This window comes from Delphinapterus leucas, chromosome 13 (genome assembly GCF_059928025.1).
Source record: "Delphinapterus leucas isolate spDelLeu-1000000601 "Yukka" chromosome 13, BTC_Dleu_Yukka2, whole genome shotgun sequence".
In the NCBI taxonomy this organism is placed as follows: Eukaryota; Metazoa; Chordata; class Mammalia; order Artiodactyla; family Monodontidae; genus Delphinapterus; species Delphinapterus leucas.
The window spans coordinates 13,437,820-13,454,313 of NC_143141.1; the positions used below are offsets into that span (position 1 = coordinate 13,437,820).

The 16,494-nt window shown below is 45.0% G+C and overlaps 1 protein-coding gene across 3 annotated transcripts in view; it reads left to right on the plus strand.

The window, feature by feature from the left end:
• Positions 1-221: 221 nt before the first annotated feature.
• EIF2AK3 (eukaryotic translation initiation factor 2 alpha kinase 3) overlaps positions 222-16,494 on the plus strand; it is a 68,187-nt gene continuing 51,914 nt past the window's right edge. The window contains exons 1-2 of one of the 3 annotated variants that reach the window (XM_089922833.1): positions 222-740; positions 15,375-15,504. In XM_089922833.1, coding sequence (XP_089778959.1) covers positions 403-740; positions 15,375-15,504 — 468 coding nt within the window. In that variant the 5' untranslated portion in view covers positions 222-402. The remainder of the gene's footprint in view (positions 741-15,374; positions 15,505-16,494) is intronic. The other 2 variants (XM_022598936.2, XM_022598937.3) reach the window with 2 other exon arrangements.

Below are 16,494 nucleotides of genomic sequence, written 5' to 3' on the forward strand. Positions count from 1 at the left end.
CGGGAGGAGCGTTTCTCATTGGTAACCGCGCCGGAAGAGGGCCGGGCCTCGGGCTAAGGAAATACAACTTGATTGGCAGGCGTGCTGTTGACAACCAGGGAAAGCCCACCTTCTCCAACAGGACTAGCCTGGGAGCCCAGAGTGGCAGAGGCCGCAGCCAATCAAAGAGCAGATGCGCGGAACGTTTGCTCAATGGGCGATGTCCGAGGGAGGCTGTCACTCAGGTGGCGGTGGCTGAGGCCGGGTTAAGACGTGGCCTGAGAAACGCGGCTGGACGTCCTGACCGTCGGGGCGGCGGCTGGGGTCCCTAGCACGTCCTCGCCCTGGTCCGGGGCTCCGAGCGGCGGGAGAGGCGGGCGCCGGCGGCTGCACCTCCATGCCCGCGCGCGGGGCGGGCCGCTGATGGAGCGCGCCGCCCGCCCGGGGTCGCTGGCACGGGCGCTGCTGCTGCTGCTGCTGCTGCTGCTGCTACTGCTACTGCCACCGCTACAGCTGGGGCTCGTGACGGGGACGGTGGCCGCGCGGCGCGCTTCCGACTTCCCCGCATCGACAGTGGAGGCGGCGTTCGGCCTGGGGGCCGCGGCCGCTCCAACGTCGGCCGTGCGGGTGCAGGCGGCGGGCGCCGTGACTGCGGCGGAGGTGACTGTGGAGGACGCCGAGGCGCTGCCGGCGGCCGCGGGGGAGCAGGAGCCGCGGGAGCCGGAACCGGACGACGAGGCCGATCTTCGGCCGTGCCGCAGGTGAGGGGCGCGGGCAGAGCACCCGGACCGCTGACCCCGGGAGTCTACTTGTTTATGCGCGTGCGCCGCAGAGGATCTGGTGGCCGCGGTCCCCCCTCGGCCACGGCCTCTCGCTGGCGGAGGACTGCTGCTGACCTGGGGGAGAGCGCGGGGCCGCCTTGCCAGCCCCTGGACCGGAGACTGGCCTCGCTCCGCTCCCCGGCGCCCGATTCTAGCTCCCGGGCGCAAGCAGCATCCTCCAAGGTACCTGGAGGATGCTCGGAGAATGGAGGTCGAGGTGGGAGAGAAACGTCACTTTCCGGATCTTGCATTGCTTTCGAGCTTTACTAGTACCCCAAGGGACTTACAGACCCCATTTTTTTTCTTTCGTGAATTACCTTATGTCTGTGCTGGTGTGACAGCTGTTTGGGGAAAGGACTTCACAAAGAGATTTCAACGTTTCCCTTTAAACATATCCCTGTAGTGCCCACGGACCAGGGTTGAGGTCAGTATTTCTGTAATTGAGTTCTGCGGAACACCTGCATCAGAAGCACCTGGGGATGCTGGTTAACTGTACAGTTTTCTAAGTCCGACTCCAGATTTACTGAATTAGACTTTCTCAGGGTAAGAACCTGGAATCTGCAAATTTAACATGCACTCCAGACAATTCTTGAACACACTAAAGTTTAGGAGCTATGGGTGTGTTCTTGAATTTTGGTAGTTCTTTGATATTTATAGGGTTTACTATATAAACATTTAATATAGGGCTGTCTTGGTTGAGTTGCTTCATCTCCTTAAAAACGTTATTTCAAGATACATGTTTTAAAGCACTTTTCAAAGTCTGGACACAAATGTAAGGCATTTTAATGGTAAAATATTTTGCAGATGGCTAATCTTAGCACACCCAGGGGGAAAGTGATTTAATAAATGCAATGATAACAGGAGCATTAGATAAATTAATCCCGAATCTGGATTAGAATGTATCGTAAATTTACAATGTGGTAATTACTAGATTATGACAAATTAGGTTTAATTTTTCAGTTAAATATCAGAACCTTGATATTTTGCCTGGAGACTACCATAACTAGGATGCGTACTAAAATTCTAGAAGCACCCCTTGAATGTTTATATGTGGGTGTTTTTAAAGTGGCAAACGTCTGGCAAAATTTTCATAGGTTTTGCTAATGAGTTAGCTATCCAGAAAGAGTGTTTTTGTTTCTCTTAAAGGAACTTCTGAAGCACTTGCTCAAAGTAAGTTACATGAAGTAGAGAAACATGTTTCATTTTTCTTAAAATACACATCCACTGCAGCAGGTGTTTATTGGCACTTAAGAGGCCCCCAGGATGCCCTGGGGTTACAGTGGTTAGGCAGATAGCCCCTGTCCTCCAAGAGGAAGTGCAGTTCAGCAGTGAGGATTAAATAAGGGGACCCATAATGACTGTACAGGGCAGAAGCCATGCAAATTACGTGCCATCAGTGTCCCAGGGTTTTTGTAGTGTTCAGTGGGTGGGGTACCCAGGTGAGGTAGAAGAGAAGATGAGAAAATGTTGTGGCAGAATGAGTTGTTTCCTGAAAAGTGGGTAGAACTGTGATGGGCAGAGGCTGGACTTGAGGAGACAGCAAGAGGTGCAAAAGCTGGGAATTATGTTTAGGGAACATTATTTTGTTTGTATGCATCTCTCGTGTGTGTGTGTGTGTGTGTGTGTGTGTGAGTGAGAGAGAGAGACCTGTGCATACGAGAGAGATACAGACATATGTGTGCTGGGCAGCGAGGGATAGAAGATAAGGCTAGAAAAATAGGTTGGGGCACATTGTATGTATACAGCCATATGCTAGTAACATCGTCATCACTTGGGAACATGTTAGAGATCCAGAATCAGGCACCGCCCAGATCCACTGAAAGAGTATCTGCGTTTTAACAAGATCAGCGTCAATTCACATACACACTACAGTTTGAGAAGTCTTGGTGTAGAGTATCTCGAATGCCAGACCTGATTGAAGTTTGTGCGTAAGGAATATTTCTCCAGCAATGCTGTGTACTGAAAACTTGAGGAAAGGATACCAAAAGGAGCGTGTTATAGCGGTGCCGATGAGAGATGTACTGTCCAGTGGATATAGAACAGAAGGGGTAGATTTGAGAGATCGGAAGCAGAACCTTGGTTCCTGGCAAATGAATTGATTCCTCCTCCCTGGGTACCGCCGTCTGAAGATGGAGAACAGGGTGGCTAAAAGGTGAGAGCACAGGTGGGAAAGTGGAAAGATTTAGGGGAGCAGGGAGGAAAAGGTAAGGGGTTTGGTGTTGGACGTGGTGACTTGGAGGTGCTGGCAGGACATCCAGAGGGAGAGATTAGGTAGGAAACAAGCGACTGCAGTTGGAGAGATGTCAGGGTAAATGGTTGAAACTGTGTGAAGAGGAGACTCAGGATAAAAATCTCAGGAAATGCCTTATGTTTTAGAGAAGATGAGCCGGCAAAGGAGACAAAGATACAGCTGGCTAGGCTGGAGGCGTAGGGTGAGGACTGAGAAGATGAGGGATTTGGGATGAGCACAATTATAGGAGTTAAAGAGTCATCCTTTTGGGGAATTCCCTGGTGGTCCAGTGGTTAGGACTCTGCGCTTCTACTGCCCAGGGAACTAAGATCCTCCAAGCCACGCTCTGTAGCAGAAAAAAAAAAAAAAAAAGATTCATCCTTTTTGGCTCCACTTCCTTAGTCCCTCACTGTTAAACCTGATGGGACCTCTGCCTCTGATCTTTATACATTCAGAGGGTGGGAGCCTATACAGGCACGTTGAAAAAGAAAGGAATAGAAGAGGAGGCGAAGGTAGTTGGCAAGCAAGAGGACCACTTGTTTCTCAGAAAGAAGAGTGAAAATAGAGGAATTTTGCCTGCCAGAGAGTAAGTGATCTTTGGCAAACAGAATTGGCTGGGAAGAGATAGGCCAGGGTTTGAGGGTCTTCCTGGTAACTTAAGATAGTGTGGAAAGTTTGAGAAATCTTTTTTTTTTTTTTTTTTTTGCGGTACGCGGGCCTCTCACTGCTGCGGCCTCTCCCGTTGCGGAGCACAGGCTCCGGACGCGCAGGCTCCGCGGCATGTGGGATCTTCCCGGACCGGGGCACGAACCCGTGTCCCCTGCATCGGCAGGCAGACTCTTTCCCTGCACCACCAGGGAAGCCTGAGAAATCTTGAGTAAGTAGATTGGCAGAATCAACAAGAGATAAGTATGCAATGTTTGTAAAACTTTTGTTTTTAAGTGCTCTTCAGAAAAAAGTAAAAAAAAAAGAGAATATCAGCTCTATAATAATAGACCAATATCCTGTTTATTTAAAGAAGGAAGATTAGGGGAACAAATTTGGATTAACCAAGCCTTTATTGCAAACAGCTGTGAAAAACCATGGTCCTTGCAAAACTTTTTAAAAGAGGGAGATGGGGAATGAAGATCTTTGTTTTTGCATGTTGTCTTTTGATGCCAAGAAGCAGAATGTGTCTCGCTAGTTTATTTTTTTTTATCTTGATGAAATTTTCATTGGTTTCAGTCTAAATGCTTACTCTGCATCTCAAACGTGAATGAGTGAGTAAACTACTTTTTTCCCCTTTAAAAAGTAGCTAAAGTAAACTTGTTTTTCTGGTAGCAGTCTTGTCAGTGCTTGTCATGTTAAATATTACATTTAGTTGAAATTTAAATGAGATGGTCAGTGCAGAAAATGGGGAAGAAAGTCAAAATCTCACCTCACTGTTTGGTTTTATGCACGCACATTGGCATAAGTTGTGAATTACCAGTTTTCCGACTTCAGCACAAATAACAAGCTGCAAAGTGTCACTTGGGGTTCTTGTGATGGGATGAGCATCTTCATATTGACATCTGACAGCCCCGGAAGTTGTAAAGCACTAGTTTTAACTATGACACTAATTTGTAAAATATGTGTTCCTTTTGCCTCTGAGTTCCTTCTAACAAAAGTATTACTAAGTTTCACATTCATCTAATGGTGCTTCTTTAATTTGTGCATCTGTAAACTGAAATTTTTGGATTTAATGAGTTGTAACCTGAAAATACTTTGCAAATGTAAGATGATTTAATTTTATTTATTTATTTATTTATTTATTTATTTTGGGGGGGTACGCAGGTCTCTCACTGCTGCAGCCTCTCCCGTTGCGGAGCACAGGCTCCGGACGCACAGGCTCAGCGGCCATGGCTCATGGGCCCAGCCGCTCCACGGCATGTGGGATCCTCCCGGACCGGGGCACGAACCCGCGTCCCCCGCATCAGCAGGAGGACTCTCAACCACTGCGCCACCAGGGAAGCCCCTTTATTTATTTTTTATACAGCAGGTTCTTATTAGTTATCTATTTTATACATATTAGTGTATATATGTCGGTTCATCCCACCACCCGCCCCCGCCACTTTTCCCCCCTTGGTGTCCATACGTTTGTTCTCTACATCTGTGTCTCTATTTCTGCCTTGCAAACTGGCTCATCTGTACCATATTTCTAGATTCCACATGTATGCGTTAATATATGATATTTGTTTTTCTCTTTCTGACTTACTTCACTCTGTATGACAGTCTCTAGGTCTATCCACGTCTCTACAAATGACCCAGTTTTGTTCCTTTTTATGGCTGAGTAATATTCTATTGTATATATGTACCACATCTTCTTTATCCATTCGTGTGCTGATGGGCATAGAGCTTGCTTCCATGACCTGGCTATTGTAAATAGTGCTGCAGCAAACATTGGGGTGCGTGCGTCTTTTTTTTTTTTTTTTTTTTTGGCGGTACGCGGGCCTCTCACTGCTGTGGCCTCTCCCGTTGCAGAGCACAGGCTCCGGACGCGCAGGCTCAGCGGCCATGGCTCACGGGCCCAGCCGCTCCGCAGCATGTGGGATCTTCCCGGACCGGGGCACAAACCCGTGTCCCCTGCATCGGCAGGCGGACTCTCAACCACTGCGCCACCAGCGAAGCCCTGCATGTGTCTTTTTGAACTATGATTTTCTCAGGGTATATGCCCAGTAGTGAGATTGCTGGGTCATATGGTAATTCTATTTTTAGTTTTTTAAGGAACCTCCATACTGTTCTCCATAGAATTCCCTTTTATTTCTTTCTCCTCTCTGTCCTTTTACAAATTGATCTGATCTGAATCAGCGGTACAGAAATCTGTGGTCTTCCTCAGATCTTCAGATTCATAATCAAGTCTTTTTTTTTTAAAACTAAAATGACTATTGAATAATAGAGTCTTAGGATACACTGTTGAAAGGGAGCTCAGTTATCTGCTCACTTTTCTGACCCCAGACTTTTAAAGTTGACTACAAATCACACTGAAAAAAGAATTTGTGCATAAGTATCAAGGCAGGCTGTAAGCCAAAATAAACATGCTTTAGGTGAGTGATGGATTAGCCTTCCTGTCTATAATTGTCTTTTTTTTTAAAATTTTTTTAAAGTTTTTGGCTGCGTTGGTTCTCCATTGCTGTGCATGGGCTCTTCTCTAGTTGCCGCGAGTGGGGTCTACTCTTTGTTGCGGTGCCGTGGCTTCTCTTGTGGCAGAGCACGGGCTCTAGGTGCACGGGCTTCAGTAGTTGTGGCTTGCGGGCTCTAGAATGCAGGCTCAGTAGTTGTGGCTCACGGGCTCTAGAGCACAGGTTCAGTAGTTGTGGCACATGAACTTAGCTGCTCTGTGGCATGTGGGCTTTTCCCGGACCAGGGATCGAACCCATGTCCCCTGCATTGGTAGGCAGATTCTTAACCACTGCGCCACCAGGGAAGCCCCTATAATTGTCTTTTTAGCTTAACTGACACCTGGACTCTGGATATGATATGTGACAGGATTGAGGAAACGGTTCTGTGTTCACACTCCTGGGCGCAGAAGGCGACCTGTCTTTATCAGCTGCTGTGAGCTGTGGCTTCCACATGTTCCTTCATTTCCTAGATACTGCCTGGAAACTCCATCTGCTTTTTTTCCTTTTTTTGTAAGAGAGGAGCTGCCTGTACATTTTTATTACAAAACGTTTTAAAATACAGAAAGGAGAGCTGGTAGGTTTCAGAACTAAATGTGAGAGGGGAGATTAATTTTTTTTCACCCTGCTCTGTCACTAACCATTTTATTTAAAAGGTTTTCTAGGATAAAGTAGAAAAAGTGCTTCGAAAAATGTTTTAATCTAACTGGAAAAGGATATCTGCCGCTCTCATGTGGTTTATAACATTGAAAACTTAGATTGTATTTCTTTAAGGTTTAGGTGATATGCCAAAGTTATATAGTTAGTAAGTTTCGGCACTATGTTTGGATTTGGGGCATGGCTAGTCTTGTGACAGGTTTAAATAAAGGAAGTTTGATTCGAAGATTTACTTAGTAGGTGAGGACTAAGAAGTAAAGTCCAATTAGTATGTTTGTTTTTCAACAAGAATATATGCTTCCTTGAGTGACAGCATGTATTTTAGGAAGAGGATTCTTGGTTACATCAAAAGAGCAGATTTAACCCAATCACATTTTTAACTTTGTGACTTCTTCTTCCCCACAACAGGAAATGTACAATTTTAAAATAAGCAGTTGTTACTGTAGAAACCATTTAATTGATACAGTCTTCTACTGTCACCTGCGTCTGTTTCACCTGGGAAATTTATACAGGCATTAAGACCCCTTCAAAGTTACTGTATGAAGGAATTCAGCATTTACTTATCAGACTCAGATAAACTTAATTGTAAATAGCCAGGTATTCTGGATGACAGAAGTCAGAGCAAACAAAATTTTTTTAAAAATTGGGTATTCATTGTGGCCTAAGGTCATCTCTGCTCGGTTAAGGGCAAAATCAAAGCAGTAACAGGATATGTGGCATCTTGATGAGACTTCTGGAAGGAATAAAAGCTGTACATTATAGTAATATAGGAGTTGCCACTTATGCAGACATATAGCTAACAGAACGATAGAGTTAAAAACCCTGAAGTTTATGCTTCAGAATTCTGTCCAAAACCTCTTCTTTTGGTGCCTTAGGCAAGTGCATCTTTTCACATCTTTCTCAGCTTCTTTTTTGTTCTTGTTTTATGTGAATAGTGGTATCTGCCCTAGCAAGAGTTATTCATTCAACCAACATTTATTGCATTTTATTAGGGGCTCTGCACTGTTAGGTCCTGGGCTGTCCTTGAGTCCCAGGTCTGAGAGGGAGGTACATGTGTTAAAGAATTAGCTGTACTAGAATGGATGAAAAGTGACATAAGAAGAGTTTGAGAGTGAAGAGAATGGAGACGTCAAGTGAGTGAGTCCTTGAAAGTGAAGTGTCAAGGACAGTCTCGGCTGCAGGGATGACGTGAGCAAGGGCTCAGAGCAGTGGTTTCTGAGCCAGGGCTCCTAGACCCCTATGCACCGGCCTGTGCGGGATCCATGAGATCGTCCTTATTTTCCAAATAACCTAATGGAAATTGGACATTCACTGAGGAGAAGGCTAATTAAAAAGTCAAGTTTCTCAGTTTTGAACTGGAATTATACCAAACTTAATTAGTAATTTTAGCTACTTCTTTCCAGAAGCCTTGAATATTTTGATTGGTACTTAAATAGTTCCTCTAAAGATGGGGGGAATTCATTAGAAGTGATGTTTTAGGGGCACATGAAATCATTGAAGACATGCAACAAAAACCAAATTAACAAGGGAACTTTGTTCAAAAGGTTAGAAACCTAAGTTACGCCAGATTATGTGCTATACCAAACAGTGTGGCCTTTATTCACTGGGCACAGGGAACTTCGGAAGTTTATCAGATCTCTATTATAGAAACAAAACTGTTGGGAAAAAAACAAACAAACGGTCGGAAGAGCAAGGGGTACGAGACCAGGGGCAGAAAGTCTTTTTTTTTTTTAATTAATTAGTTAATTAATTTATTATTTTTGGCTGCACTGGGTCTTCATTGCTGCACGCGGGCTTTCTCTAGTTGCGGCGAGCGGGGGCTACTCTTTGTTACGTCGTGCAGGCTTCTCATTGTGGTGGCTTCTCTTGTTGTGGAGCATGGGCTCTTGGTGCACAGGCTTCAGTAGTTGTGCACACGAGCTCAGTAGCTGTGGCTCACAGGCTCTAGAGCGCAGGCTCAGTAGTTGTGGCGCACGGGCTTAGTTGCTCTGCGGCACGTGGGATCTTCCAGGACCAGGGATCGAAACCGTATCCCCTGCATTGGCAGGCGGATTCCCAACCACTGAGACACCAGGGAAGCCCGGCAGAAAGTCTTTCTGAAGATGTTCTAATGAGACATGTGAATTTGTTGTAGGACAAGGGCAGTGAGACTGAAGAAGAATGAAAAGATTTAAAGGAAGCTATAGAAGTAGAACCCAGAGTACGTGACTGTTGTCTAAATGTAGAGCAAGGGCGGATCTGATTTCTGATTTAGATATTCAGTGATGGGATGGATGCAGAAAGCTGGGAGAGGGAAGGGAAGTTTTCTGAAGGCTTTGTGGTGATGCCCTGCTGAAAATGCAGAGCTAGTGTTCTTATATGTACATAAGACATACACATATTTTATTGTTGGATTTTTTCTTTGTTTTGAAAATGAAAGTTAGAAGTTTACTGTTCTTCTCTGTATATACCTCTAGCACAAGTTACGACATATTCAGAAAAAATGCAGCTTTTGTATTTGGTTATAAGTAGCTGTCAGATTACACATAGAGTAAACAGCAGGCTTTGGATAAAGCTGGAACTCCTCGGCCCGCTTGTTAGAGATTGAGAGCTGTCGGGATGGCAGGTGAGGAGGGGCGAGGACTGGGCCAGAATGGGAGGCAGCCAGTGTCCCAGCTGCCACTGCAGGGATGCCTGACGAGGGGATGAACCTGGCCATCGGATGAGGTCATTGCAAACCTTTCTTGAGAGGATCTTTGAAGAACGGGGTTATGGGTGAGAGAACGGTGCTTGCTGTTGAATCATCGAAACAAATGCCTTTGTAAACCGAAGCAACGTGTTAAGTGAGAGAAGTTTCAAAAGGGTTTGCTGACAGAGTTGATCAACAGGCCGTCTTCATCCAGGTAATGGATGATTTTTTTTACTCCTAGGCAATAGCCCTTTGAGATAAATCGCTCTTTGCCAGACTGACCTTATCCTGAGACTCACCTCAGGTACTTGTTAAGCTGTTGTCTCCCAACCCTGTTCTGGGGAGGGGACCTGTGAACCTTTACTGGTTGTTTTTTTTTTTTTTGCGGTACGCGGGCCTCTCACTGTTGTGGCCTCTCCCGTTGCGGAGCACAGGCTCCGGACGCGCAGGCTCAGCGGCCATGGCTCACGGGCCCAGCTGCTCCGCGGCATGTGGGATCTTCCCGGACCGGGGCACGAACCCGTGTCCCCTGCATCGGCAGGCGGACTCTCAACCACTGCGCCACCAGGGAAGCCCTACCTTTACTGGTTTTTAACAAGCACTCCAGATTATTTTGATAATCAGGCAAATTTGAGTTACGCTGAGCTGAGTGAAATAGTCCTGTTTTACCCATGAAAAAGCAATTCGAATGGAGCCATGAGCAGAACAAGAGCAGAGCCATGGGGCTGGGCACACAGGGCTGACTTCAAAGCTCTGATTCTTTCCACAGGAAATGCTGCTTCTGCAGTTCCTTTGATCTTTAAATAAGTTAAGAGTTTTTCATCTTGCTCATAGAAACCTCCAAATAGGGTGAGTGGATCGTGGGGAGATAAAGGGCCTTAGATTCTCCCTGATTTTTGGTGGGGGGCGGTGGCAGGCTCATTATTCAGCTCTCACTGATGTTTGTTCTAAATGCCATATCTTATTGCCACCTCTGACTGTCCTGCATACACCCCGAGGACTTTGTTTTTCAGCAGAGTCTGTCTCCTTGATGCTTCTCTCTCCAAGAATGTGATAAGGTCTGACAGTCTAAATCGTTACATATCTCCTTGGCCGAGTGGTGCTGCCCAGTTCCAGCCACGGCAGAGGGGGAAACTCCCTTCCAGAGACGTGCTTGGGACAGAACCCATAACTTGTAGCAGAGGAGAATGAAGAATTTTTTTTTTGATACCTGACAGGGTTTGTTATGGGAGTTTCTGTTATTCCCATTAAAAGAGGTGAAAAGAATTAAGGATGCGCCATTCAAATCAAAGAATCAGATTATACTAAATATCAATAGCAGTTAAGAGGGTGATGTACTTAATTGTTCCTGCCCACGTGTTTGTCTTTCTTTCAGTTATTGCTAGAATTCACACATATTCTCTAAATATAGTAGCTCATCATCTGAAATTTTCTTGTTTACTTTAAAAAGCAGAATCTCTGGCTCAGTTCAACGCACCTCGCATTATAGGTTTTCAGTGATAGTTAGATATTAAACTCCAAATTACTTATTAAAATGTGTTTTATATATACATAAGACATATGCATACTTTATTGTTGGGTATTTCTTTGTTTTGAAAATGAAAGTTAAAATTTTACCATTTTTCTCTGTATAAACCTCTAGCACAAATAACTACACATTCAGAAAAAGTGTAGCTTTTTCGTTGTTGTTAACAGTGGAATGCCTAGCATGATTAAATGAACAACACTGGTTCTGAATTTAAAAAAAATAGCATCTGAAGTGTTCCAATGGTCTCCTTAATTCTTCATGGGTTACACTTTGCGTATACTAAGTTTTGTCTCAATTAGAGGGTTTTTCATTCTACCATTTATTTATGGTTAATGATTATTGAACAGAAAAGTTGGATCTTTCTGCAGTAGGACTAGGAAAGAGTTGACTTGGCTCCGAACCCTTGATCTCTAACTGAATTAGAGTCTATTGCTTTTATTTGTAAATTGACACATCTAAGGTATGAGGTTTTTCTTTGGAAATTTTATTGAAGTATAGTTGATATACAATGCTATATTAATTTCTTCTGTATACCAAAATGACTCAGATGTGTGTGTGTGTATATATATATGTATATGTACACACACACACGTATATCTTCTTTTCATATTCTTTTGCATTCTGGCTTGTCAGGTATGAATTTTTTTATACCTTCATCATAACATAATTTTTTGGCTCATATTCTCCTCATCCAACTCCCAGTAGATCTCTTGAGAATGCAGGGTAATGCATGGGGAAAGGAGTTGAGTTGTTACTTTTCTTTTGTTGTGTTATTGAAAATTACTAGTTTGTAGTGTGGTAAAAGATCTTTATTTTCACGGTTGAGACTGAGTTACCATTTGAAAAATTCAAAGCGAGAATTAGTGTATAGTTGGGGAACTAAACTGACACTTTTATTCACTTGATAAGTGTATTCATTTGCTAAACAATTAAGTTCTTTGAAAGGTTTCACATTTCACATGAGTGTACTTGAACTGGTTTGTCTTAATCGACTTGTAGCTTTACTTTGAATTTGTATGTATTGTATATGAAGTAGGATAGATAAAAGTTACATTTTATACGCTGAACCAGGAACATAACTATATGTGCTTGGAATTTGCATGGTCTTTCAGAAGCAGACCGGTATACCTAACAAATTCCTAGAACAATTATTCAACAAACCCTTTCATTCCACAAATATTTATTGAGAGCTTGTCGTGTATCTGGGGTATATGTTCCAGGATGCAAAGGAACAGTAGCTGCAAAGTCCCTGAGGAAAAATCATGCATGATGTGTTTGAGGAATTGGGGGTATCAGTCTGGGGATATTGATTTTGGATACATGCACTTTGAGAAGCCTGTAGGACAATCTGAATCTGGCAGGCAGTGGGACTTACCTGGTGGCGCAGTGGTTAAGAATCTGCCTGTCAATGCAGGGGACATGGGTTCGAGCCTTGGTCCGTGAAGATCCCACATGCCGTGGAGCAGCTAAGCCCATGCGCCACAACTACTGAGCCCACGTGCCACAACTACTGAAGCCCGTGCACCTAGAACCCGTGCTCTACAACAAGAGAAGCCACCGCAATGCACTGCAGAAGCCTGCGCACTGCAACGAAGAGTAGCCCCCGCTCGCCACCAATAGAGAAAGCCCGCGTGCAGCAACGAAGACCCAACACAGCCAAAAATAAATAAATAAAATAAATAAATTTATTAGAAAAAGAAATCTGGCAGGCAGTTACATATGTATGCCCAGAGTTCGGGGAAGGGGCCTGGAACCAGAGATACAAATTTGGAAGTTGCCAGTATATAGATGATATTTTCATCTATGAGACCACCAAAGAAAAGTACGTGTAGGTAGAGAATATTTTCAGAGATAGGAGAGGTGAGGAGGGACCAGGAAATGAAACTGAGACAAGGAAGCATAGAACTAAGAACAAATAATCAGGAGAAGATGGTGCCCTGGAAGCCGCGTGAAGAGTGGTTGATAGAGGATAAACAACAAGGTCCTACTGTAGAGCACAGGGAACTATATTCAGTATCCTGTAATAAACCATATTGGAAAAGAATATGAAAAAGAACATACACAGACACACACGTATGTATAACTGAATCATTTTGGTGTACGCCAGAGACTAACACAACACTGTAAATCAACTGTACTTAAATTAAAAAAAAAAACAACTTAGGGGCTTCCCTGGTGGCGCAGTGGTTGAGAGTCCGCCTGCCGATGCAGGGGACGTGGGTTAGTGCCCCAGTCCGGGAAGATCCCACATGCCGCGGAGCGGCTGGTTCCGTGGGCCATGGCCGCTGAGCCTGTGTGTCCGGAGCCTGTGCTCCGCAACGGGAGAGGCCACAACAGTGAGAGGCCCGCGTACCGCAAAAAAAAAAAAAAAAAAAAAACTTAAGTGAAAAAACATCAATAAAATAGAAAAAAAAGAGTAGTTGATGGAGAGCAGGAGAAGTAGCTGATCACATGTCACTGGATGGTCAGGTGAATGGGATTTGTCAGTGTGAAGGTCAGTGGTGAGTATCACAGGAGCCTGTCCATGAAGGGGTGGAGGGAAGAACTTGACTAGAAATAGTTCAGCACAGAAAGTGGGAGAGGATTTGGAGACCCAGACTACATTACAACTCTTTCAAGGAGTTTTGTTCCAAAGGGGGCCGAGAAAGGGATTGGAAGCTGGAGTGGGGAGAATGGATCATTATATTTAATCTGGTTTGGTTTTTAAGTTGGGGGATATAATGGCAGGTTTGAAGGCTGAGAGGAATGCTGTGGTGGAGGGGGGAATAATTGATGGGAGAGCAAGAGGAGAGGTTTTTGAGGAGTGAGTCCCTATGTATGCACAGGGAGATACCTATTGCCTAAGGGGAGTGTTGGTAGTGGATGGAGTCCTGGACAATTCACCTGCAGTAAGAGGAGGGGAGGTAGATTTCATGGGTCCAGGTGCTGTTACATGGAGAGATGGGATGGTGGGATCTCTTTTGATTATTTCTGTTTTCCTTAGTAAACACCTATCTAGGAAGCATAGTCCCTGAGATGCACGAGCTTGGAAGAGCTAGGGTAGGAAGTTTGAGGGCAAAGGCAAAATGAAATAGTTAACCTGGGACAGTGGGAGAGCGGGTAGACTAGGGAAACGCGCTATGATTGTGGAGCATCATTCGAGCCCTTTAGCTGTTGACGGCCATGAGTAGAGTAACACCAGTCAGCATGGTTATATTTTTCTTCAACCGCACAGATGCAAGATTGAGCGAAGGCAGGAAGTTTCATTGAACCAGGGTTGGAGTTCTGCTAGTTCAGTGTGACATGTAAGAGAGCGGTTAGGGAGTTGAGGGCGTGAGCAAGGAAGTGCTTAAAATGAAGAACTATGGGAACTTCCCTGGTGGTCCAGTGGTTAACACTCCGGGTTTCCACTGCAGGGGGGCGCGAGTTCGATCCCCGGTCGGGGAACTAAGATCCCACATGCTGCACGGTGCAGCCAAAAAGTAAAAAAAAAAAAAAAGAAGGACTATGGAATTTAAACTGGATAAGAAAGAAGTGAAGGCCTAATGGTAGTCAAGTTCAGGGGAACAGTGGTAGGATCAATGGCTGATAGGGTTCTGGTGGGGTCAGAGGTTTTTTGGAGTCAAGGAAGTAGAGGAGGTGAGCTGGAAAAGAGGGGTTGGTGACTGGGGTTGGAATGCTTGAAATTTCAGTGGGACAGGGAAGTTGTGATTGGTAATGACGAGGGCTTAGGGACTGAGGCGAGGTAGACAGATAATGAAAACCCACAGAACATGTTAATAGTGACAGTGAACCAGGAGCCAGAATCCTCAAGGGATGGGGCTAGTGACCCAAGGTCAGTAGACAATTATTAGGAGGAGTAATGGATGGAATGACCTGAACCTGAGGATTTTTAGAGAGAAGAGAAAGTAAATAGTTCAGAAATGGTAGCGAGGCGCAAGGAGTGTGCCTACACCATCACTGGGCCTGGTAAGGGTTATGGAGAAGAAAATTCTCATAGCTTCTGAAGCAGTGTGCTCAGGGAGAGCCAGGTTTCTGTCAGAGCAAGGAGGTAAGTGAACATTCAGGGGACGCTGTTTCAGGGCGAAGGCTTTAGGAGGTGGGGAAATGGAAGAGGACAGAGCAGGGCATGTCGAATTCCATGTGGGGGATTAGAGTGTGGGAAGGAGGGGTGACCTCATAAGTGGAACAAACCCATAAAGGGCATAGTGCAGCAGTTGTCTTGGAGGGCTCAAGGTAGAGAGTGGCGGAAAGGCTGCAAGTGTCCTGAGGAGGTGCTCCCCCACTACAGATAGAGGCCTGGGGAGAGGCTGGTTCCTTTTGAGTGTATGTCTTCGATATCTTTTCAACTCTGTCCTATTATTTTTTAAATTTACAGATCCTTAGTGATTATCAGCACTTTAGATGGCCGAATTGCTGCCTTGGATCCTGAGAACCATGGTCAAAAGCAGTGGGATTTGGACGTGGGATCCGGTTCCTTGGTGTCATCCAGCCTTAGCAAACCGGAGGTGAGAATTTTTGTTATATGTTGACCGGAAAACTTAGTTCAAATCATCAATTATTATTAATAGCAGGTATTTGCTTAGAGAGCTGTGGCTCAGGGTCCGATTGCCTACGTGTAGGGCATGTCTGTCTCTGACAAGCTATGTCCCGTTGGGGCATTTACTTAGCTTTTCTATTCCTCAGTTTCCCTCCTGTAAAATGAGGTGGGTAATGTCACCTACTTCTTAGGGTTGTTTTGGGCATATGGAGTGAGTTAATTATGTAAATGAGTAATTGAGGATACTATCTGTTATGTCAGTAAATCTCATTATCTGAGCTCGAACATGGTCATAAGTTCTTCGTCTTCCTGCTGTCGTCGTCATCATCACAGGGCCCCTAGACATCATAAAACAAACATAAATAGCTGGGTTTTAATAGTTAGGGATGCATGCTGCAAAACCCCATGAATTATTCACTACATTTTCCCTCAGTTGTACATCCTAATTGTAGACATAACTCATCTGAAGTTTCCTTGGCGCGTAATTTTAGACAAAATGGATTATTTGCAAAAAAAAGAGACCTTGCTTCCAAAACTACTCTGACGTATGACTCCAAAACGTGGGCAGGTGACTTAGCCCCTCAGAACTTCAGTGTCACCATCAGCAAAGTAAGGACGCTGCCCACCTTGATGAGGGGCAGGTTGGGGGCTGTGTTTATTTATTTATTTTTAATTAATTAATTTATTTATTTTGGGCTGTGTTGGGTCTTCGTTGCTGCGCACAGGCTTTCTCTAGTTGCAGCGAGCGGGGACCACTCTTCGCTGCGGTGCACAGGCTTCTCACTGCAGTGGCCTCTCTTTGTTTTGGAGCACGGGCTCTAGGCACGCGGGCTCCAGAGCGCAGGCTCAGTAGTTGTGGCGCACGGGCTTAGCTGCTCTGCTGCCTGTGGGATCTTCCCGGACCAGGGCTCGAACCCAACCCGTGTCCCCTGCATTGGCAGGCGGATTCTTAACCACT